We start from the raw sequence: 26353 nt of genomic DNA on the forward strand, positions 1-26353 counted from the left end.
TTCTCTCGCATTGTGGCCTACATTGATATTAACAAGTGTTTCTCAAGTTTCATGTGCTGGCTGATTGTGAGACGTGTTTGTGTATGTCTTTATCTTCCCAAGGCTGAGTTTCTGTAGAGTCTGTACTATAATAAACAGATGAACTGAAAGAAATGTGTAAATCTTTATTGACCCAGCACTGTTTGAACGGACTGTCGTAAGTGCCGTAAAACCCCTCACTGAGTGATCAGGTAGACTTTTTATTTCATCCTTTATTTTAATTAAAAAATAGTTTGTAGGCCATGACTCTATATATTCACACATGGATAGGTGATAGGGTGAAATATATGGAGCATATCCATATATTTCTAAAGATTTTATTCAGCCACCACTGAGATAAGGTTGTACACCCCTGATTTATCTCATGCTTTCAGTAAAAAAAGAAAGACAAAGATTCTAAAAGTAAATAGGTGACTCTTGTTCTATAATAGGTTACCCAGAATACGTATAACTTGTTATGCCTACGAAGTGTAAGCCTATCATTTAGAATTAGCCTCTTTGTGGGTTTCTTCACTTGTAATAACAAGCTTGTTTGTGTTTGAATTTGTTAGTGGGAGCTGTTGGCTGAACCTATTCTCATTAGAGAGAGAGAGAGAGAGAGAGAGAGACTGCTGACTGGTAGAAAGACTTTTCTCTAGAGAGACATTCTCTCTCTCTCTCTCTCTCTCTCTCTCTGTCTCTCTCTCTCTCTAGTTGACTGATCCACCTTTAGAGAAATGCTTTTCCCTAAAAACTATTATTTAAAAAAATTAAAAATGTGAAAAGATTTCTTTTAAGTGGTTTAGTTGCTTAAAGATTTCAGGTTAGGGTTTCAGCTGTAAGGTAAGGTGTATGGACACATTATTTGGATAAAATTAACTTTAAGAAACATCTTTTGTTCTGTCACTGGTAGGTGCTTTTAGGAAGCCTTTTGCAAATGTCATGAAATATGAATTGTTCCTAAACTAAGGAACTCCAAAAACAAACTTCATTTTCTTCACGATTACACAATTTAGTGAAAAGTACATAAAAAAAGATAGTAAAACCAACATGTGTGTGTGTGTGTGTGTGTGTGCGCGTGTGTGTTTATATGCTGGTGGGGACCAAAAGTTTCCACAAGGATAGAAATATCTGACAGTTTTGACCTTGTGGAGACATTTTTTTAAACTGTAGCTTTTATTTAATAATATAAAATATTTAAATAGAACATAAAAGTTTCCTTTTGGTTTCTGAGGTTAAGGTTGTGGTCAGATTCAGGTGTAGCATTACATTAATTAGCTGCATTAATAACTGTGTCAGTGGAAGGATAGTAAGACAAGTGTGGAAAGATAGTGTGTGTGTGTGTGTGTGTGTGTGTGTGTGTGTGTGTGTGTGTGTGTGTGTGTGTGTGAGACTGTCTGTCTGTCTGTAGAGGGGGTTACACACAGTGATCTACAGCAGCAGAAGAGGAAGAGAGAAGGGAGAGAGGAGGGGAAAAGGAAGGACAAAACGACTGGTGAGAAGAAAAGAGGAGGAATAGAGGACTGTTTGTTTTCACTGTTTTATGTCGATTTGAATAACGTTAAGGAGGAAAAAAAACCGCGTTCAGAAGAGCAAGTTGATTTGCACCAGTTTTGCATGAGCTGGAGAAAGAGAGCGCAGAGAGAGAGAGAGAGAGAGAGAGAGAGAGAAACCCTGAGTGTGTAAGTGTGTGTCTTCTTCTCAGCTCACAAACCGACACGTGTTGAGCTTCACTCTACTTCATCTAGAGTTTAACCTGCTCTAACGTTCATCCAGGAGTGGAGCTTTAGCTGTGTGTGTGTGTGAGAGTGTGTATGTGTTTGTGTGTGTGTGTTTACTGAGACGGACACACTCTGTTTCATCTTCACGTGGCGTTTTTCACTCACACTGAGCTGAGCAACACGGCGAGGAAAAGCCCAGAGCAGAGTTTTGTCCCGCTGCTCTTCCTGAAGCGTCCCGGACTATGGCAGCGGTAACAACCCCGGAGTCGAGCCCTCAGCCCCGGGTCTACTTCCAAACCCCCCCCGGTACCGAAGAGAGCGAGCCCCCGGCCCGGAAACAAGGCCGGGTTACGGTGAAATACGACCGGAAGGAGCTGAGGAAGAGACTGAACTTGGAGGAGTGGATCATAGATCAGCTTACAGAGCTGTACGACTGTGAGGTGAGTGATCGAGTCAGATCCACAAACAGCAGCCTGTAGATCCGTCTGCAGTGGCGGTGTAGCTGATCTGAAGTGGTGCTGTGTGCTGATATGGACTTATTCCTGGGAATGTAGTTTAGTTGGGCTACATTATTACTAAACAGGTCCAATCTGAACCGAATTTACAGTTTACAACTGAGGTTCACTGCCTGCGCGCGCGACCTGTGTGTGTGTACGTGTGTGTGTGTACGTGTGTGTGTGTTTAAGCAAGCGGTGTGGCTCTGACCCACATTCTGTTCCTGGTAGAGGAGTTGAAAGAGTTAAAATGCAAGAGGCCATCGTCTTTTTTTTAAAAAAACACATTACCTCTATGGAGCGCGTGCAGTGCAGTGCAGTTAGACCGTTCACACTTTACACGGATTTTTTTTTTTCCAAATTGGGAAACTACTTTCCAGAGTATGGGTCATTTTTTGCTTTTCGGATTCTCTAACACTCGGTGAAGCAAATCCAAAAGTTCCTAAAGTCATTCGTGTACAGTGGCTTGTGACTTCCTGAAAGGGGTGAGGGATTTAACAGAGTTAGATCAGAGGCTCTAAACCGGTTCAGGCAGACAGATCATCTCCTGCTCATTACAACAAAAGAGCTCTGCATGTGGCTCATAACCCACTCCCCTTCCTTCTCTTCCCTTCCCTCCCTCCCCTCCCTCCCTCCCTCCCTCCCTCCCTCCCTGTCCCGGCTGTCTGACACCCCCTTCCCCCCTGACTCCACACCACCGGCACAGAAACACACACACACACACACACACAGTTCTTCCTAAAGTCTCCCTCAGGAGTTACTCTTCAAAGTAGCTACTCTCTGTGTAAAACTTCCTCAGCGTTAAACACAGTAACACACAACACTTTGAGACAGCACACAACACTCTGGTGTCAGCTTCTAAACGTGTTACCAACAAACCAATCACACCGCTGTGGCCTTCGCCTTTATCGCGCCCGCGTGGCACAGCGCCACAGATTACCGCATACTAGCCTACTAAATAGTAGCCTATACAGTATGGTCTTCTACACACAATACGCATACTAGCGTACTAAATAGTAGCCTATACAGTATGGTCTTTTACACACAATACGCATACTAGCCTACTAAATAGTAGCCTATACAGTATGGTCTTTTACACACATTACGCATACTAGCGTACTAAATAGTAGCCTATACAGTATGGTCTTCTACACACAATACGCATACTAGCCTACTAAATAGTAGCCTATACAGTATGGTCTTCTACACACAATACGCATACTAGCCTACTAAATAGTAGCCTATACAGTATGGTCTTTTACACACAAGACGCATACTAGCGTACTAAATAGTAGCCTATACAGTATGGTCTTTTACACACAATACGCATACTAGCGTACTAAATAGTAGCCTATACAGTATGGTCTTCTACACACAATACGCATACTAGCATACTAAATAGTAGCCTATACTCTATGGGCACTATTTTGTACACACATGACCGCATACTAGCGTACTAAATAGTAGCCTATACAGTATGATCTTTTACACACAAGACGCATACTAGCGTACTAAATAGTAGCCTATACAGTATGGTCTTTTACACACATTACGCATACTAGCGTACTAAATAGTAGCCTATACAGTATGGTCTTTTACACACAATACGCATACTAGCCTACTAAATAGTAGCCTATACAGTATGGTCTTCTACACACAATACGCATACTAGCCTACTAAATAGTAGCCTATACAGTATGGTCTTTTACACACAAGACGCATACTAGCGTACTAAATAGTAGCCTATACAGTATGGTCTTCTACACACAATACGCATACTAGCCTACTAAATAGTAGCCTATACAGTATGGTCTTTTACACACATTACGCATACTAGCGTACTAAATAGTAGCCTATACAGTATGGTCTTTTACACACATTACGCATACTAGCGTACTAAATAGTAGCCTATACAGTATGGTCTTTTACACACAATACGCATACTAGCGTACTAAATAGTAGCCTATACAGTATGGTCTTCTACACACAATACGCATACTAGCCTACTAAATAGTAGCCTATACAGTATGGTCTTTTACACACAAGACGCATACTAGCGTACTAAATAGTAGCCTATACAGTATGGTCTTCTACACACAATACGCATACTAGCCTACTAAATAGTAGCCTATACAGTATGGTCTTTTACACACAATACGCATACTAGCGTACTAAATAGTAGCCTATACAGTATGGTCTTCTACACACAATACGCATACTAGCCTACTAAATAGTAGCCTATACAGTATGGTCTTTTACACACATTACGCATACTAGCCTACTAAATAGTAGTCTATACAGTATGGTCACTATTTTTACACACAATACGCATACTAGCGTACTAAATAGTAGCCTATACAGTATGGTCACTACTTTTACACACAAAACAGCACACTACCATACTAAATAGTAGCCTTGACTCTGTGGGCACTATTTTGTACACACATGACCACATACTACCGTACTAAATAGTAGCCTATACTCTTTGAGCACCTATACTCTTTTACACAATAAATAGCATACTACTGTACTAAATATTAGCCTATACAGAATGGTCACTACTTTTACACACAAAACAGCATACTACAATACTAAATAGTAGCCTGTAGTATATTTTTACTATTTTTACACAAAAGACAGCATACCACTGTTCTAAATAGCCTATAGACCTACTGTATGGGCACAATTTTACACAGAAGGCAGCATACTACTGTACTAAATAGTAGCCTATACTGTATGGTCCCTATTTTTTATACATAAGACAGCATACTGCCATACTAAATAGTAGCCTATACTGTTTGAACATAATTTTTGCACACAAGACAGTATTGAACTATACGAAATAGTATACTATGTATTCCTCATGGTTTTGTACAACATCATATACTACCATACGTATACATAGCGACTGTTTTTATGTTGGTAAAAGAAGTAGTATGATACTACCATACTAAATAGTAAGCTAAAGTGTATAGTCATTACATTTTACATGCAAAACAGCATGCTACCCTCATACTACCTTACTAAATAGTATACTGTTTAGTACACACACATACTGTACTAAATAGTATACGTTGTAATCTAAATAGTAAATTTGATATCATCACTGTGGTTAAGTTTAAGTCTACATACTACTGGGCTAAATAGTATTCTATAGAGTTGCAATGACTATGTCCAGTATTGCATACTACTGTACTAAATAGCATACTGTATAGTCACTAGGCTATGCCCAAAATTGTATGCTCTTGTTTTACATAGTATACTGTATAATCACTGTAGCTCTGTCTAAAACTGCATACTGCCATACCTAATAGCATACTGTATAATTTTTATGGTTATATACAAAGCCACAAGCTACCATACACATCTGTACCATACACCCTGCATGCTACTGTACTGAACCATGTACTGTATAATCACTATGGCATGATTGCATACTCCTGTACTAAGTAGTACGTAAAAATAGTATGCCACCATAGCATGTGGTTTTCATTGTAGCCACAGTGTCTATGCATAAGCATTCTTGTTTTCCCTTCAACTGTTTTTTTTTTCTTCTTCTTTAACCAACTTTCAGTGAGAGTAATGGACCAGGTGGCAGGAACTGGCACCCAGAGAAGAGAGGAAAAAAGGTGATAGGATGAATAGGGTGATATAAAGATAATGGAGGAGGAGACAGGAACAAGGAAGAGGGCAATCTGAGCAAGTGTGTCGATATGCAAACACTCTTAACAATACGTGTGAGTTTGCTTTGATACTTGGTAAAGAGTGGCCCAGATTTCCTTCTGTACACAATGAGGCAGGGCAAACACTGCAGTAATTTATGGAGGAAAAGTTGTCTGATGAACCGCTATGTTGTTCAGGCAGTAGTTGCATCTGGTTAGGAAAGCAAAGCAAGTGTGTGTGTGAGTGTGTGTGTGTGTGTGTGTGTGTGTGGAAAAGGAGAGGTAATTCAGATAGGAATACAGAGAGAAGGAAAAAGCAGATGTCAAGAAATAAGCAGATGATCATTGACAGACTAACAGCCAAACCATGAGCAAGAGATGGAAAAGGACAGCTGTGGTTTTAACCTCTGGCCAAAAGCACAAGAAGTGCACATGATTTTTCCTAAGGACCACACACACACACACACACACACACACACACACATACATACAGTTTCACACTTTGGTTATAGCCTGTCACATAGCAACATGAATCACTATAGGCTTCTCCTGTACACCAGTATTAAGCTGTTTGGCCTCAAGACCTGAATGACATCACCAAGATGGTTCAGTTGTTTACATGTAACGGCCTTTGACCACATTAAGGAGACAGGGTTCATCTCTCTCTTGTATGTTTCATATTTAGTTTAGCATGAATCAGCAAATTCTTGGCGTGGTGAACAAATATAGATTCAGAGAGAGGCAAGGGGCCATAACACACAGTTGAATCAGATACTATTACACTCATAAGCGTCTGTCACATCCAAAAGAAATGCTAGTCATAGTCAAAGCATAGGAATGCATGTACGCAGGTTTTGTATGCCATAACGTAATTTTAAACTCATAAAAAGGTTGTTTGAAATGCCTGAGAACATCTCTACACTTTTACAGGAATTAAAAAAAAGTAAGAATTGAATATGAGGTGAATATGCAAATTGGAAACAACCTGATGTCCTCCTGTCATTGCTAATAGCTAACAGGCTAGTTAACCCCTTTCTTTTATCGCAGGTAAGTGTATTTTCAGGATCAGAGACTCGGTTTTCTCATATTCTCAGTGATTTATTTAGCCAAAATATACCATAACGACATACTCATCATTAACAATAGCCAAGTTAGCTAGTTAGCGCACAGGTTCTGGGGTTAAAAGTGTTACCACACTGTTATCTTCTAATGATTATTATACCAAATGAAAGTATAAATGTAGCTCATACGCAGTACTCCACCTTTATTTATTTATTTATTTTTTACAGAAGTACTGAGATAGTCAATGTGATTTTGAGCCAAAAACAGTCCATCCCAGAGGAGTCAAATCTTCAAAAATCCCATTTTAAGTTCAGGGGTGCTTCAAAGTCTAGAGTAAACTAACATTAAAGAGATTTTTCTGTGAGACTCATGAGTCAGGATCTTATCCACTGACTAAACACACTCACACACTGCATTCACACTGAAGTCATCAGACTGTTGTGACCTTTGCATCTGTCCTTCAACATTGTGGAATCACCCCCCTGATATATTTATATAAACATACACACACCTGCTCATGCCAATCTAGCTTTTTCTGTCATGCTCACACCTTTGTGTGGGTGTGTGGGTGTGCGGGTGTGTGGTAATGGAGCAGGTTTAGACCTGCCTTTCCCAGGCTTTGCAGTCAGCACACTCAGTGGGAATTGCTGCGCTGAATTTATCAGCAGTTTTGCTTGATAACATTTGCAGAAATATCACACAGTGGGAATATTTGAAATCAAGGCTTGAAAACAAGTTCGCATATTATCGTAATGGTCATTGTCTCTCGCACTTCCCGTTGAGTCAAAACAAGCCCATTAAAGAGGAAGCACTTTTTATTATTAAGGGAACAAAGCCTGACACTTAATTGAATTCTCACTCACCTTCAGCAGTGGCAGATATGGAAGTGATTCCTGACTGATGTCCAATTCAAATTAGCAATGAATTATTTAGAAACTGCACAATGTAACACTTTCTGTTTTATACAGCTTCATCTGCTGTTCTGTACAGGATTGATATTTTTTGTTCTAGTGATTTATACATCAGTATGGACAATGCCGTGGGAGTTCAATGTTCGATCACCAGGTGCTCACGGCTACATGGCTCACAAACTCTTATAGCTTCTTATGCAAAAAGCAAATGAAACAGCCTGTTATAAATTGCTTAATATACGTCTGCATTTGAGTACTGCCATTATTTTGGATGTTGAATTTATGCACATTGAGTTATTTATCATGTTGAATGAACGTTTATGCGTACAGGGAGTTCTACATGTGGGGCTTAACTGTGGTAATAATTAACCACTTCCCTTTTCTGGATTCTTAATTTCACTTTATGTCTCTAGTTTTCTAGTTTGGCTAGAAAGTGCTTTACTGTGGAACAGATTTAACAAGCATGACAAATCAAAAGACCACTCCAACTTTAAAATTTGTTTCTTGGCAGTGTGGACTAAATTACTAAAGACAGCCTGATAAAACAGAAAGCACTCCCTCTCTCTCTCTCTCTCTCACACACACACACACACACACACACACACACACACACACACACACAGAGCGAGAGAGAGAGAGACAGAAGTGTCACAACATTAGCATCATGCGTTGAGATAACTAAATAAATGTAAATAAATTGGCATATCTACATCTCTCTCTGATTGTAATCTGGTTTTAATGTTATAATCGGATCATGTCCTTATCTCAGTAATTCAGCGGAACGCAGCATATTTAATAGGAGAAAGTTGGGATGTGTGTTTTTACAAGTCTGTATTCTTCAAGAATCACCTCAGATCAGCAACTGAACGCATATTAAATGTACTCACACACATTACTTTTCTATTTAATTATACTTATTCATTAAATACAGTAACCCACAAACCACCACATTGCACCTTCTGTTAGCTAAAATTACTACATGGTAGTTGTAAGAATCCTAATTGAGCAACACTTGTTTTGTGGATGCTCCACTGCATTAAATATGAGTATAAACAGATAAAAAGTATTGTTATCTGTTTATACTCATATGTTCTCATGCTCATGCTCATACGTTTATACTCATATGTTCTTTAATAAATAAAAATTGTAATTGTTGGCCATTTGCTGTGGTATAAGGGATGTGATGTTACAGGAAAAATAATCAACTTATGGTGGGTGGTAATGTCATTACAACACCCTGTCGCTGATTATTTTCCTATAACAGCACACGCTGTTGTGTTTTATTCCTTATTTATATAATTAATCCTGATGAAGTTAGTGTGTGATGTCCTTCAAATCTGACTGAACCCTATTCCATATTCAAACTCTGCCATTATAAATACTTATTATACTTATTAAACATTTAGCTTTGAGCTCCCTTTGCTGTTCTTTTAAATAAGGCTTATTGCGAACTATATGTCAGTGTTATAGTAAAACCGTGACATTAATTGCTGGTTCATATGACTGTAGTAGGAGTGTTAAAGCCGCACATGGACATTCACGTGGAGATAAAGAGATAAACACAACTCGGCCAGGTCTGCAGGCTGGACTCTGAAGCGTGCTATGTGATCCCGTCTTTTCCCAGAAGGAATAAGGAAGATTAAAAAGCTTTGTGTGGTGAGGAGACTCCGAGACCAGCGGGTCTGCTGGAAATAGCTGTTCTCTCAGTCCACATGCTTTATTCAGCAAGAGTCGCACAGCAGACAGTCTTGAGGAGACAGACAGACTGCCTGCTTTGATAACTTGGCGTACTGTCACTATAGTTCTGTGCCCTGTGACCCTAACAGCTTTAAGGGAAACCTACGTGTTCTTCAAAGTCATTTCTGTCTACTGCATCAGTAGCATATGAGTGATTATCACTAACAGTTTCAGCATGTGTTTTTTTCTGTGCTAAGAAAGACATGCTTACTCAAAACTGATGATGTTTAAGGATATAAATATGTATCAATGAATGTGTATCATAGTTTTGTAGAATGCTTTAATATATTCATCAGTCAAAAGTATTTGTAAAGTTCAGAGGTGGCACCACTTTTTCAAAGAGAAGAATTTGTGATTGTGTTACGCATAGATACCACAAAACCTAAAAAAGCCCAGGGTAACCAAAATAACATTTTTACTGTATTGCTCCAGTGTTGGAAAACTGGATATAATTGCATAATAACAGCTTTAGTAAGACATTCTGTCTGGTCTGTCTCATCTTAAGACTTTTATTGTGAGTGCAATGGTTGTAGTTTCAGTCACTTATTTTCAAAGTTTTTTGATGGAATTTGATAACTGCCTTGACTGGATTTCTCAGTACAGGGAAACATGTTGAAATGCGTGCTTGTGGTAATCACACAGACGCAGTGGTACATCTTGACACTGTAAAAGTGACCTTGCGTTTCAGAAAGGAGTTTAGAAACGATTCCAGAATAAAATGCGGTGAAGCTGGTTTTGTTTATGTTTTGGTGAGGTCAAATTGTGTAATGTTATTGAAACTTGTAGTGGTAGTGGAAACTGTCTTACTCACTTAATAATTATGTTCAGTGTGAATGGTTGTAGTGTGTTTTTATGCACTATCCAGGCAGCTTCTCAGTTTTTAGTTTCAAAAATCTCACAAGGAAACAGCAGGAATGAAAAGCTTTAATACGTCGTTCATCCTTCGGCCCTTCTTTCCTTCTCTTCACCATTTCCCCCAAACTTGTCTTTCTCCCCTGAAATCTTGAAAGTTTGAAGACAATCTTGTCCCGTGTTTATGCCAACCAATTAAAACCACAAGTCGAGGGCTTGAGGCTTCCCGTGGCTCATGGGGCAGTAGTAAACCCCCTCACTGTGTTTAATCAAGCCCAGGTGCTTTCACTGGCTTAAAGAACCTTGAGGAAATTACTGTTAGAAACCTGTAATTAGTGAGAGCAGAGCAGAGGAGGACAGCACCCGTCTTCCATTTACACTTCAGCATGGTCCAAGTGTAGATTAAACCTCTCGAATTACGATGAACAATAGGCCTCATTTATCAAGCTGGATATGAACAGATTTATTCGCAGGAGCATGTACACAAGAAATGTAATCTTCATGAAAATCCCGCTATTTCGGAAAAATATTTGTATCCTTCTTGCTCCTGAGTTTGTGTACATTTACTATCTAATATAAACCTCGACTGATCAAATCATATAATTGTCATGGACTACTGCAATTTTTTATATGGATTATGCTGTCAAGTTTAATTCGCTTATTTATTTACATTTACAGCATTAGAATAGAAATATTAGTTCACTAGATCAGGGACTAAGAATATCCTCGAGATAAAACCCTGTATTTCATTTACACACACAAATTTAATGAAAATTTTGTGAAACCCAGTCGTTTCTGTTAGGCTACTAATTTATATTTGGCGTACATGTGAATGAAAATAACTTCCACTTCTGCCTTTGAGAAATTCCTTTTCTTTCGCAGTTTAGTCATCATTTCATGTTTCAAGCCCTCTGTATGCTTTACCTTTTTTGGAGTTCTGTGGGCGTCACCAAATGCAAATGAGCTGTGTCTTGCGGGTATGAAGAAAATCAACTTTTCCAAAACTTTCATAAATCTGGTGGAAATCTTTAGTTTGGTATGGCTTACGCAAACATTTACACACAATTTTACTGAAAGATTGATCAAATCTGTGTGTTTCTTCATACTCCTGTATATAATTTTCTGTAATTTTTAACATGTAACTGGTAACTTTTTTGCACTGATAATATTTTGTTGGAATTATGAAGTGAGCAAGAGCCTCTCGCCTAACCACACTTTCATAGCATGTTAATATACAAACTCGTATACAAACCTTCACACGCTGTCAAACTCAATATCCTGAAGAGTATTGATGCAGGGAATATGATGTACACAGTGCAGTTTTTTTCTCATCCAGAAATGATACACTCTATCAGAGAACAGAGGGAAGAAATGAGAGTGAGAAAAGTCTGAAGTAGAGCTGGGTGATATGACACAAATGTCATATTGCTGAACCTGAAAACATTTACACAATACACAATATGTATCACAATTAGTTTAGTATTGGTTTTACTATTGGTATTGGTTTATTAACAAACCGCCAGCAAATAGTGGAGCTGCATTACAAAACCTGTGAAGTGTTGACTTCGATGATACTTTTATTTCATGTTTACAAAAAAATTTAACATAGAAAATGAATAAAAACAACAAAAAAAATCTACACAAAATTTTGACCTAAAGAACAACTTCAAGAAAAGATTCAGTACAACATTTTAACATCAGAGCAGCTTCTTCCAATCAGAGATCGTAATTTTTATACTGACAATACCCACTTTTAATTTAGAAAAGTATATTATGACATAATTTATCACAATAGCAATTTATCAGTTGTCATATTGTCCAACCCAAGTCTGAGCTATATGTATATATCTGTATACACTTCTATGCAAAAGTCTGGGTACCCCTGCCCTGTTATTTCTTTTAAATAGTTTGCTGCAGCGCTTGTGTTTACTCCTTTTCACCTAAAAATTAAACAAAATATGTAATTTGGTGACGGATGCCCAAACTTTTGCATACAACTGTATAACTATATGTAAAAAAAACCCTAGTTAGTGGGAGTTACAGTGTGGAAAGGGGGAAAGTATGCTGAACAGTGATAAATTAAGGAGCAGTGATAAATTAAGAAAAGAGAGATTTCCTCTTAGTCACTGACACAGTACCACCTTGTACCTGTATTGCACAGACGTTTCCACATCCTATATCCAGTAAAACACACACACGCACACTTCTGCTGTTGTAGCCCACAAGGTTCAGAGTCTTGCACATTTAGAGAAGCTTTTCTGCTCATCATGGTTGTAAAGAGTGGTTATTTGAGTTACCATATCCTTCCTGTCAGCTTGAACCAGTCTGGCCATTCTCCTCTGACCTCTCTGGTCAACAAGGCAGTTTGTGCACGCAGAAGTGCAGACGCATTTTGCTTTTTGACCCATTCTGTGTAAACTCTAGAGACTTTTGAGCATGAAAATTGCAGTTTCTGAAATACTCAAACCAGCCTGTCTGGGACCAACAACCATGTAATGGTCACTGAGATCACATTTTCCACCATTCTGATGTTTGATGTGAACGTTATCTGAAGCTTTTGACCTGTATCTGCATGATTTTATGCCGTGCCACATGATTAGCTGATTGGATAATTGCATTTTAGTGACCAGTGAGTGTATCTATATATCCAAAATATGTGTGTACATAATATGCATTATGCCCAGGTCAATTTCTCAGATACCTCTTGGCCCCCAACCAACCCAGACTCAATTTCCTGAGTTGTCCTGATGTGATGGCTAGACGGTTAATTAAATTCACTAGTGGTTGTTCGCCATCAGTTACACAGCATGAGGCAAATGAAGCGAAGTGACCATGGGATTTTTCATTTCAGCATGAACATCGACTGGCCATCCCAGGCTGGAGGGCGTCAGGCCTTTTAAACGATTTTTTTTTTTGCTCTCAAGAAAAGCCTTTGTTTGAGATCCAAGGCTTGATTTATTGTTCTCTGTAACAAAGGGCTGGCTTCAGTGCGTTCTGCTCATTGCCTGTCCAGTCAGGCTCACTGGACTCATGATTTAACTGCAGTTCATCATGTAAGATCACTTATCTTCATTAAGCCTCCCTGTGTACTACAGGCGCCCCTACACTCTTCCCATCATCCTACTCTCTCATGCTCACCACTCTTTCATTTATTCTGTTATTTTTTCCCCTTCAGTTGTTGATGAGCAGGAAATAGGAAGTTAACCCCATAGTAACCTGCTGAGGGAGTGTGTACGTGTGTGAGTGTGTGTGATGGTGGACTGTAGCTATAGAAACTCTTCCCATGTGAAAAGCCCTCATGTGGACGGAGAACTTGCTTCTGTAATCTGCACAATCATAGAGTTGTCTCAGGTGAATACATTAGACTGTATGATGCATTAACACTTTTTGCATTTCACGCATAGTCTCTCTTATCAACACTCATAACTGACACATGGAGGCTTACTGCTATGCTTCTGTTCAAAGCATTTATTCAAGTTCACTCTCTATCTACTGCATCTGTAAAGCATGTGTGATTATGAATTTCAATGTTTCTCTGCTCTGGGAAAAGAACAGAAAACCTGTTTATTCAAAACTCGCTTATAATGGAAGTCTAAGGGCAGTGTTAGGGCAGTTACTGAATGATTAAATTCACACCTATATAACATGAATTAAAAACTACAGTCTAACAATAAAAGTCTAAGGATAAGACAGACATGAGAGAAAGTCTTATTTAAACTGGTTCTTATGCAGGTTTATCTAACTTTCTCACCCCATAGCAATACATTAAGAAGTTTAAAGTACTTATTTTTTCTCCAAGTGTAGGTTAAGGGGTATTTGTGAATCGTCAGATGTTCATAACATAACCAAAATACCCTGAAAAATTCACAAGAGACTTACAGAAATATATTTTCACACATGACAGAAGTTAACAACTGCCCTTTGGCTTCAGTTGTAAGTAAGTTTCAGGTCACCAAGATTTCAAAGCACGTATTGAAACTCTTGTCTGCTGTAAGCGATTGTATGCTACAGAGGTGATAAATAGATTTTACGTTGAAAAACACTGCAGTTTTCCTTTGACTGAAAGCGAGGATGTAACTGATTATTTTCTCTCACTGGGGGACAGAAAGTGGTCTGTCTCTACTCACTGTGTATTTGGTTGTTATTCTTCAGAATGCCGAGGGCTGATAAGTCAGTGTGTGTGATGAGAGACAGCAGGCAGTGACCAACACGGTCCTCCTCCACCATTCTGCATTATTATACCACAGTTATGATATTACACCAACATCCTTTTAAAGTGCCACGGGCCTTCATCGATGATGTGGCTGTGATAAAGTGACAGAATTTTCCGAATGTCTGAGTGTGCGAAACGGCGCAGGCAGCAAAGATTAGATAAAGTGAATTTAAGATTGAGAAAGGCAGATGATGACTACCTTTAAGAAAGATTTTATAAGATATAAACAGAGAGGGTGGAGGGAGAGGAAAAAAAGTGTACTCCCACTGTTTTTCCACTGGCAGCTGTGCATCGGTGAATACCATATCTGTATCTCATATCACCTACTTGTGTACTATTTGAAATAATTTATGAGTATACTCAACTGTCCAACATTCATATTGAGAAATACAAACAAATGGTGGACTAAATGTGCTGAATAAGTGTGGAGCAAGAGATGCTTTCTGGGCTAAACTGTACCAGAGTGGAAGGGGAGAGGGCTGTAGCAGATTTCAGGCAGAACCAACAGCTAGTATGTCTGAAGTGTCACTTCTGTATCCATCTCAGATCTGTAATTGTTGATCAACGGTACATAGAAATGAAAACATCATAGTACAGCAAATGTTGTTGGTTAAGTCAGGTAAGCTTGCATTAGCTAGCACCGAACTCCAGCACTGTTGTTTACATGACATGCACTTTTAACATCACTTCCCTTAAGTATAAAAATGGTTTGAATTTTAACAAGCCTCTCGTACAAATCCAAATGTTCTAAACATATGTTCTAAATAATAATCTTCTAGATCTTCTAGTGCTAGTTAATAGTAAGTGATTTGACACACAGCTCATGACCCACCTCATTTGCAGTTCAGTAATACTAATGAAATTGCAGTATCCATAGTTTTATAATTAGGCTTCTGTTCATTATCACATGTCCCACATGTCACATGAGAAGGAACATGTCTCATTTCAGGCATCTCTCATTATCTAGCGCACACACACACACACACACACACACACACACACACACACACACACACGTGTCTGTTTTAATCCTACAACACATGAACCGGAAATGGAAAGGCTTCTCCTATATTACTGCTTTAAGATTCTTGAAACCAGCAGTTAAGCTTTGAAATATGCCGACTATGTCCAGCATCATGAGTCTGGTCATGGCTATAGGATTTCCTCATGCAACAATTTAGTCACACACTAACAGTCATTAACAACATACTCTTTTACTCACGCACTTACTCACACACACACATACACGCGGTCCTTTAACTGAACATGCATTGTTCCAACTGATATGAACATCCTGTTTCAGCTTATTTGTTTGGGTTGTGAGTTTATATTGACTGGGCCGGATGTGAGTTTCAAGTTTTGACTTGTGAGTTTGTTCCTAATTATTTGAAATGATGTTGAGATGCAGCAACATGTCAATGTGTTAAGCAACTCTGTACAAGCTTGTGTAAGTCTGGAGAGGAAGAGAAGAGATTAGCTAAAGAGATAGTAGGTCAGTCTGGATTTTTGACTCTGACCTTTAGCTTCTTACTTCCTACTTCCTGTTTGAACATAATTACTCTTTCCGTCTTTCTCTGTTTTATCTCAGTACCAGCAATTAGTATAATAATAGTATAAGAAGAATAGTATAAGCTCATGTTAAACGCTGTGAACATGTAAGTAAAGCACTATAAAAATGTAAAATTATTAATAATAATAAATATATAAACCTATTGTTGAAATGCTCAAATCATTTACTAGACAATAAACAAAGCTCTCTAACAAAAATTATGAAAAGAAATAATGTACAACTACAACTCATTATGAACATTGTCAATATTACTGTGTTCCATTACTGAACATAGTTTCTAATAGATCGCGGATTAAAGCTTTCTTTGGTGGATAGTGATTAAAATGTAATGGTGAAGTGGATAATTTATATCAATAAACTCATTGAGAATAAATTATTATTATAAATAAATTATTATTATTATTGCCTGCATACAGTACTGTGCTAGACAATCACAGGCATCTGTTAGCTTATGTATAAAGAGGAAGTAGATCAAACCATGTTAGTCATGCTTCTAAAAACGCCTGAAAATCTGGAACGGTTCATAGCTATTTTCAAACCGGCCATCAAACAGATTGGAGCGGCAAATATTGACACAGATATCGCAATATCTGATGTTTCTTCTCATTAGGGCTATATGTCAAAGTCTCGGGATTGTTGAACAAGCTACTTTAAAACTACAGTTAGCTATTTTAATAAGTACTGTCTCTATAAAAAACAGCTCCATCGTTTTGACTTGAAAGTGAAAGCTTCCTCCAGTTAACCATCAAGAATATCCTGATGGAATAGAAATATAACTCTTCTCCATTACATGGCTGATAATTGTTTAACACTACTTAATAAGAAGGAACAACACTTCAACCTTGCTACTGGGAAATGTAGTAAAAACGATGGCGATTGTATCCAAGACATAATGCTGTGTGGCTATCATCTTCTCAAATCGGGTCACATCCTGACAACTCCCACCTTTTCACACTACTGGTTAAATCTCTGTTTTGGAGAGTGTTTTTCTGAGACTTCTGAGTGCCTTTTTTTTTTTTTTTTTTTACCTTCTGAGGAATGATCTTAAGGAAACGTAATCTAGTCTTGAGCTCTCTCCTTCAAGTGTGTTCAGCTGTCCTGTGACTTGGCATGAGCAGCCGTTTGGAAAGATAAGATGACTTCACATGTGATGGACAAAGCACATGCCTAGCAGATTGGTTAGCTGTCATGTGAGAGGAGAGACTTGGCTATGAATGAAGTGGGAGAAATATTACGTTAAAAAATTGTGGCTGGAAGTTAAGCATTGGATATGTCTTATAAGAGTGACTTTTCTACCCTACAGTAACACAGAGAATATATATATATATATATATACAGTATATATATATATATATATATAATGTGTGTGCGTGTGTGTATATATGTGTGTATATATATGTGTGTGTGTGAACTAAATATATTCTTGTAATTTGATGGAGGTTATTTTAAGAATAGAGGATGTTGGAGGTCGAAGTGGTTGAGTGTTACATGCGCTGCTGCTCAGAAAACCTAGTGCATGCATTCATGCTTGTTCAATAATACTACCTTCTGGATCTACTTGTCTATACATGTCACTTCATTTATACTGTATATACTGCAAATTATGGTTATGAAGATTCATTCTGTGGTCCTATATATTTATAGTAATGTGCTACACTTGTAGCACAGAAATGGTAGGTTTGTACACTGCTCTGGTCTTCAACTATTGCACTTTATACTGTATGGTACTGCATTCAGAGCAACTGTTTTGTCTTGTGGGTCGTGTTATGGTGCTGTAGACGCTATATTTTGTCCCACTCTCTGTGTGTATACAGAGGGGATGTCAACAAATACTGAACTGGAACTTTGACTTGACAGAATTTATTGCTTTTTCCTGTAACATCACACATTTTGATCTTTGGTTCCGTGTTACTGTTTAGTACAGAGCTGCCTAGCAGCAGAAGACCCTTGGGGAATAGTTAAGAGAGTCTGAGTGTGTGTGTTGGAGAAGTTTGTCTCGGAGCCTGCACATAGCAGCCAGTTATTATCCCTCGTCTTCCTCCGTGATGAAGGAAGTCATGTGATATGGGGGTCAGATGAGTGCAGGAGCTGAGATTGACCCACCCTCATACTGTCAGGTCACACTCAGAGTGAGTGAATGCTGCCTGGAGCGCACACACACACACACGCACACACACACACACAAAACAGACATACACATGGAGACAAGCGCACGTTGATGCAGACTTGCTTTAGCAAACTCTGTACTGATTAGCCTGTTAAGACGCATGCTAACACGCCCCCACTGACGCATATAACAGCTAACTGGAAAGTTTTTCCCAGTCATTCTGATTCACATTAACACAAAATGAATCATACAGACACACATGATTAAGTGCCACACTCTCATTTGGCTTTGGCCTTGGCCATGCTGTGTAGTTATTGTGTCCTCAGGCAGTAAATGTTAGTATTGGAATTTCATAGAATCTGGAAAGACATGGATTATGATGAATTTTTTTACAGAATTAATTTACTTCATGAGGAATTAACTTTCTTGAATAAGTTCAAGTGTGTGACTCATTTTAAGTCCTGACTTCCTTCTCTCTCTCTCTCTCTCTCTCTCTCTATCTCTATCTCACACACACACACACATACATACATACACATACTCAAAGGGTGTCTTAAATGGCCAACTTTGTGAATCTGTGATGTTTAAAGTTAGGTTTACTGAGCAGCTCATTAGCTTGTTAGTTAACTACCTTATCTGTCTTTACCATCTGGGAATGCTTCTGTGCGTCAGACCCATAGACCGTATGATCAGATCAAGTTCTGCATTGCTAGAGGAAACTCTGGAATTGGTTGAGAGAGTCAAATCAAAGGAGGAGTGTAGATATTGTTAGAGGTCCGTTCATTTTCTATGTGCACGTTCAACACAGAGGCGAACCGTTTCAGTAAGCGTCAAAGTGACAGAAAAACAGGAGTCAGAAAGTGACAAAGTGACAGAAAAACAAGCGTCATTTTAATGCCTCGGTTCTATTCAAATTAGGTAAATCTGAGTTGGCGAAGAGACAGATCCAAACGACTGGCTTAAATACTTACTCAGACAGATGCTGTGGCACGTGTGGTCCAACGTTTCTTCAGTTCCCCAGTCAGAACTTTAGTTTCCACCTGCAGTTAGTTCACATTTAAAGTCTGATATGCAAAAATGAAAGAGAAACTTATAAGCATGGTTTCGTCTTACGCTCTCATATACAACCTCTCACTGAATATGTATAGAGACATTACGAAGGAAAATAAAGCTTGGCAGGAGGTAGCAGAGATTGTTGGTGCTTCTGGTGAGTGTAATAGCACAGTTTAGATCTTTTGTTAATCTGATAGTGAAGCTAGCATGTAAATCAAACAAACAATTTTCACACTGACTAGTGCATTATTTAATCTGGGTTTAAAAGCTATATATTGTGTAACTACTACTGTTTCTCATTCTCAAACGCTGGAGAGTAGCCATCACTACTTGTTGCTTTCTGGTGTGAACGTAGGGTTCGTTTCTGTGTTTCTAATAAGCGTGTGTAATTCAGAGAAATCGAGGGAAATCAGGAACAGAGCCATATTGTGGCAGTTTCAGTATACAACTCTGTTCCTGAGTGAAAGGTCGTTTGTGTGAAGAGTGACTGCTTGTGTGTGTGTGTAAGAGTGAGAGAGATTTGGGTAGGGGGCAGTTGGGCAGGTGCAATGACAGCTGGTGTGGGCAGCCCAAACCGAGGGGGAGGAAGAGAGGAACGAGTGAACATGGCAGTGGAAAAGAGGACGTGTGAGTGCCGCCAGCAGCACTTCCAACCAGATTTAATTTTCCACTGCAGAACACGGAGAGTGTTTTTAAGCTTCAAGGACGTTTTAATGTTCATTAAAGCAGTATGGCTTTTAATTTCACTCTTGTAGCATTGGCTGTATTTGCCACTGAGTAACTATTCAGGATCGACAATGGGGTTGTGTGCATGTGCGTGTGTGTAGTGAGAGAGAGAGAGAGAGAGAGAGAGAGAGAGAGAGAGAGAGAGATGGGGTGGGCTGAAGAAAGAGGAGGACTATTAACCAGCCTTCACTGAACAACACTTTATGGAAGGGAAAAGAATAAAAGCAGTAGAGGGAGGAGAGAGAGGAGAGAAAGTGCAGTGTGTAATTTGGGTTTGGCGTTTCCAGTCGTGTGCGCTATTTTTACACCCGAAATGAAGCGCACATCTAAACTACACATTCAACAGGCAGATTACAGCGCAATGAAACTAGTAGGACAAATGAAACATGGAAGTGAAATGGAAGGGAAAACAGAAACAATATTAGGAAGGATGAGCTAATGGCTGCAGGACGGCATGGAGACAGCAGACGTGAGGACGAGGCGAGCCAAGCGAGAGGAATGGAAAACACACACAGAGCCAGTGACAGCTGTATGTGCAAACTTCACTGAATCAACCATATTAACACAGCAGTAGATGGAAATGACAATGTTGAGCAAACAAAGGGATAAAATCAAATTAAGGTTGATTATGTCTTAAAAAGATTTCCTATGCTTCCTTAAAGGCATTAGTGGAGGAAGAAGGCTCTGAGAAAGAAAGGTTAAACTGAAGCACCTTCCACACACATTAATCTATCAGTTCTGCTCTATAGTCTGTTTTACTGCTGAGCCTTGGGGAGGTTTTGGATTCTGTCTCATGTCAGATTAGTTTTTGTTTTTAGATCAAGTGGCATAAATAGCCTACATGAGCTAATGTTAGTTTCCAGCTCTTATCAACATTTCTGGTCAGCTTTGTAGCAAAGAGTTCTGGGCTCTGTGTTCACATGTAGCTAGTTGTTGGGAACTCAAAATCATTTACATTCTGAAGGAAAATGGTAACATTTTACTCACCATTAGCTGTATATAAATATGGCCCGGACTGAACCATTTGCACTTTTTATGGGGGTGGTTAGACTGTAGGCAGAGGGCTGGGTGGAAATTTCAGTCTACCAACTTATTTATTCTACCAAAATCACTTTCTTTGTGACTTAATGAATTACTAGAACCAAGAATCTGCCAGTTCATTTAAAAAAATGTGATAAAATGTGGTCCAGCTTCCCAAAGCACTGTGGTGCCAAAAATGCCTAAACTGTTGGAGAATGTGAAGTGATGCACTACTTCAGTGTTAAAACGGCATGCATGCTGATGATTGTCGATCTAATGTCACAAAAGTAGGCCAGATGGATTTTGGGTGATGTTTGTCTGACAAACTTTGTTTGGAGCTTTAGTCAAGTCCTAAATTTTTAATTGTCGGTATTTATAATCGTAATCAGAATTTTAATGTTGATGTTTCATTAATTGAACAAAATCAAATGCAGTATTGGTGAGCTTAGCTAAAGTTAAATAATTGACTAATGCTAGATGTCGGTGTTTATTTATATGTTTGAACTGTTTGGCTCTATGCTGTGGTAATATATCCATTTAATTATTTATAGTGAAAACAAAAGATATATCCATGTAAATATAAGAGTATAAAGTGGGTCTCTGGAGGACTATTGGGGCTGCACATGAGAGTACACTCCCAGTGCTGGTCCCAAGTCCGGATTAAATTGGGGAGGGTTGCATCAGGAAGGGCATCCGGCATAAAAACTGTGCCAAATCAAATATATGTGGCCCGAAAGAAGAAGAACAACAACAAATATAAGCTTGTAAAGTACAGTGTGGGAGTAAAGATTGTTTTTTTTATGTTCAAAGTACAATTTTTTATACAAAAATGTATAAAAGAGTGCAAGGTCATGTTATGTTTTCATGTACACTATATGGCCAAAAGTATGTGGACACCTGACCATCACACCCATATGTGGTTCTTCCCCAAACTCAAATTTGGAAGCACACATTTGTATAGAATGCCTTTGTATGCTGGAGCATTACAATTTCCCTTCACTGGAACTAAAAGGCCAAACCTGTTTCAGCATGACAATGCTCCCGTGCACAAAACGAGATCCATGAAGACATAATTTGCTGAATTCGGTGTGGAAGAACTCGAGTGGCCTGCACAGGTCACTCACTCTAACGCTCTTGTGGCTGAATGAGCAAATCCCCACAGGCACGTTCCAAAATCTAGTGGAAAGCCTTCTCAGAAGAGTGGAGGTTATTATAACAGCAAAGAGGGACTAAATCTGGAATGGGATGTTCAGAAAGCATGAGTTTTGTGGACATCTGTCATAGTCAGATGTCCACAAACTTTTGGCCATATGGTGTATTACATTTCACATATTTTTAAAGACCAAAAAAAAAAAAAAAAAACCCTGTAGATTTAATTTCAGGCCAGAATGTTGCATATTGTACATGATCACCTTCATCATAGAGACCTCTTGTGGTGAGCAGCTGCTACTACACTGTTTTTGTAGCAAAGATGATTTAATCCTATATCTATTCATCACTTTTAAGCATGTGTTTACATAGGCATAACATATCATTTTTGTTTGGCACAAATCATAAGTGCAGATCTCTTACCACTGTCTTTCTGTGTCCCTTTCTTTTTGTGTGTGTGTGTGTGTGTGTGTGTGTGTGTGTGTGTGTGTGTGTGTGTGCTACAGGAGGAGGCGATTCCTGAACTGGAGATAGATGTGGATGAGTTATTGGACATGCAGAATGATGAGGATCGCGCTGCACGTGTTAAGGTACTGCGACTCACATCCTCTACCAATGTCATTTTATTATTTTTACAGTACTTTTAGGAAGGATTGTTTTTATTAACTGAATATTTCTTCTGTTCTTTCACAGGATCTGCTGGTGGACTGTTACAAACCTACTGAAGTAAGCACATTTTTCAGCCAGCAAGTTACAGTGAAATAAATATGTTTTTTTCCCCAGTTATTTTTTTTTTCCTCTTTTGGCCGAAAATTGAAAGTGTGTTTTTTTTTTTTGGCTGAGATTTTTTCCCTAATAAATATACTTAGCTGCTGTTATCTGGACCCACATTGATAGATGTTATTTCATATTAGTGAACTCAAAAAAATCTCCATTATGCGTGAACGTGAGGATGCTGCACATCAGTTAGGCCGAGAGCTCAAAACACCTGTGCAACCATCAGTCATTGTTGATTCACATACTGATTGGCTCATCTGCCATTTTTATTAAGAAAAAAGTAGACTGCTCTGTTGGCATATTTTTGTGTTCCACTGGTAAAATGCGAAGCTCCTGCGCAAAATGTGTAAAGGTTGGCAGGTCTGAATATATAAATATTTAAATATTTATATGGTATTTTCCATCTGACCCGTGCCTCCCCATGCCAATTCCCCACAGTTTGAATACCTCTAGTCTAAGTTAAAAAAATGCTAACATAATGACTAGGTTAGAAAGCAGTACAATATAATTAAATGGCAAGATAGTTCACAAATTAAATAGATTAATATAGACTAAGGGAAATGAAAGAATATAAAAAAAAAACCAGACACGATCTGTCCAGGCTACTGACGTGTCCACCCTGCAGCAATAAAGTATTTTAATGAGAAAACCTAAAAACTTAAGTTACTTGATACAGTGAGTAATAATGACAATTGACCGTACACATAATACATCGAAAAGTGTATCATTATATTAATATTGCAATATTTTTATTATTTGTCATATTCCCCAGCCCTAACAAATATATTTTGCCAGCATTTTTATTACTTTAGTGAGTACAGGCACAATATGCAAACCAGCTGCTATATTGGAGTCCCATTTGTGCAAATCTTTTGAAAAGCTGTTAATCTTCTGTCCCTCATTCTTCCTGTCCCCCCCCCCCCGCAGGACTTCGTAGTCGAGTTGCTTGACAAAATCCGCGGCATGCAGAAGCTCAGCACACCTCAGAAGAAATGATGCACCTATAGCCTCGGCTCCTCCTCCTAACCCTCCCCCAGCCAATCCCAGCTTCTTCCTCTGCTTCGCCAGGTGCTCGATCACATGAGGTGGAGGGGGAAGTGAGGTGACTGGGGAATCTAGCCAGTCAGATTCTTATAAGCAGGGCTTATTTTTGTTTTCTTCATTTTGTTAACTTTATGGTATATTATTTTTTTTCTAAAAGGGGAAAAGACTTCATAGTGTTTTGAAGCATTTGTAGAAATCCTAGCAATATATTTCTACACATACATTTTTAGATGTTAGGTGACTGTGTGAAATTTTGCTCTGATGCAATACTGTACGCGTGTCCCCAGTGGACAACACTCGCTTCAAACATGCTGTTTGTAATTCTCAAATGTCAAAATGTTATGACCCTTACTGCAATATAGTAAGTTGGAAAAAGATAAGATATGCGGCCTTGTCCTTTTTTTCTGTTTTTTTTTTTTAAATGTATTCCTTCATTTTATCTTGGGGGTTTTTCATACAGCATGAAAGAGCTTTGCAAGGGAGTGATGTAGATCTGTTCTGGGTATGATCTGGATGAGGATGAGGTGGATGGTAGTGGAAAACTGGAGCTTTTTTGAGACAAGCAAACCCACATACATAGAAACACACGTTTACACACACACATGCAGACAGACGGGCGTCACCCCCCTCAGGGATCAGTGGGAACATATACCACACACCACAGCTGTGGTTATTAGGCCCCAAACTCACACACAGATGTGCACGATGCATGTGGAGCACAGAGGGAGATGACGGCATGCTGGAGAATCTCGTGGCTTGCCATGAGGTCTGCCAGTTTATAAGATCCCGATTAATGTTTTCATTTGATTCTGTTAAATCATCTTCTTTAGAAAGCCATCTGCTTCCTTTCTCATAGCCGATCAAACACAACAATAATAGGGCTAATCACATATTCCATGCCTGTCAGTGGACTGAGTGGCCCAGTGCTTCACTTTCAATCCCCCATTTTTCACATTCATTCAATATACACAAACGAGTGCACAGCCTGTTAATGGGTATGATATGTTATCTTGTAATGACTGTAATTAGTAACTCCACATGATCGGGAGTCAAATACAAGACAGAGAGTCCCTCTAACCACAGCTCCTATGTAGTTCCTACTAATTTGTGTCCTCCTCTCTCCATCCAGCCTTCATCTTTTCCCAGTAAAAATACCCTTTTCTATATCAGACGTTGCCTTAGTACATACCTGTATACTACGTTACACAAACCAAATAAATGGAAGCATTCATTATAAAAGAGCAATTTGAAACTTTTCAGGCTGTAGGGTTCAAAACCTCCTCATAGTACTTTCCTTGATTCTGCTTTCTAGAAAAAATAAGTTGAATCCATTTGAAAGTTGAATACAAGTTGAAAGGTAATTTTTAGATGTGCATAAAATAAAATGGACTTGTCCATTTTATTAGTGTGTGTATTATATCAGGTAAAGCTGTTGTTTTTTTTTCCTACAACAGCACACAGAATATGCTAAAATCATTAACTAAATTTAGTAAGACACATGATGTATTTGATAAAATGCAGACATCTGACATTAGTCTGTAATTGAAGGTCATATTTGGTGGGGTGGGGGGAATTTATGAGAAAATGTAGCAATAAATTTTTGTTAGTTTCCTGGGTTTGTTAAACTTTATGCAACTTTAATAAAAAATATTGAAAATACCAATTTCTGCCTTACAGTGTGTGATGTTTCATTTGTGATACATATTTGCATATAAATTATAAAATAGAGACAAGACAACGGTTCACTTACAGGCATGCACAAGACACATTGCGTCTTCACTTGAGAAGAAGGCTATGTTCTCAGGAATGGATACTTCGAGGTGGAAACAAACATGAAAACCCAGTGTCCTTGCAAAATACTTTTTCTGGAAGCTTGGCAAAATAACAATTATTATCCAACATAAAAACATGGATAATAATGCACATATAATGAAAGACAGAATGTGAATGCTGTCTATGACTCTATACAATGGTTTTCATACAGCCATAGCCTACGGTCCTAGCTTCAGATCTATACACGGGGGATAAAGGAATACTGTATATCTGTATGTACAGTGTTTGGTCATTATGATGAAAGGACACAGCATTTCATTTTTTTAAGAATAGGTTCTCAAACGGTTTACAGTCCCTGATTAACCCTGTTTTTGATAAAACCAAAAACAAAAACATTAACGGGAAAAAAAAAAAACAAAACATCCATGGCTCCCCAAAGTAGAGATTTATTTTACAAACTACAC

At 38.6% G+C, this 26353-nt stretch overlaps 1 protein-coding gene across 1 annotated transcript; it reads left to right on the top strand.

Annotated features, from left to right (window-relative positions):
• Positions 1-1397: 1397 nt before the first annotated feature.
• On the top strand, positions 1398-25779 carry ppp1r14bb (protein phosphatase 1, regulatory (inhibitor) subunit 14Bb). Its single transcript, XM_026936979.3, has 4 exons — positions 1398-2179; positions 22802-22885; positions 22989-23021; positions 24000-25779. Exons 1-4 carry the CDS (start codon positions 1982-1984, stop codon positions 24066-24068), a joined length of 384 nt encoding a protein of 127 aa, XP_026792780.3. The 5' UTR covers positions 1398-1981; the 3' UTR covers positions 24069-25779.
• Positions 25780-26353: the final 574 nt, after the last annotated feature.

The sequence above is a fragment of the Pangasianodon hypophthalmus genome, chromosome 4, assembly GCF_027358585.1.
Source record: "Pangasianodon hypophthalmus isolate fPanHyp1 chromosome 4, fPanHyp1.pri, whole genome shotgun sequence".
Taxonomy (NCBI): Eukaryota; Metazoa; Chordata; class Actinopteri; order Siluriformes; family Pangasiidae; genus Pangasianodon; species Pangasianodon hypophthalmus.

What these genes read in the sequence shown, in the direction of transcription:
- ppp1r14bb (XM_026936979.3), top strand. Translation starts at nt 1,982, where the DNA reads ATGGCAGCGGTAACAACCCCGGAGTCGAGCCCTCAGCCCCGGGTCTAC. An exon ending in CAGAGCTGTACGACTGTGAG is followed by an intron (nt 2,180 to 22,801) that starts GTGAGTGATCGA and finishes TGTGTGCTACAG; the next exon opens with GAGGAGGCGATTCCTGAACT. An exon ending in ACTGTTACAAACCTACTGAA is followed by an intron (nt 23,022 to 23,999) that starts GTAAGCACATTT and finishes CCCCCCCCGCAG; the next exon opens with GACTTCGTAGTCGAGTTGCT.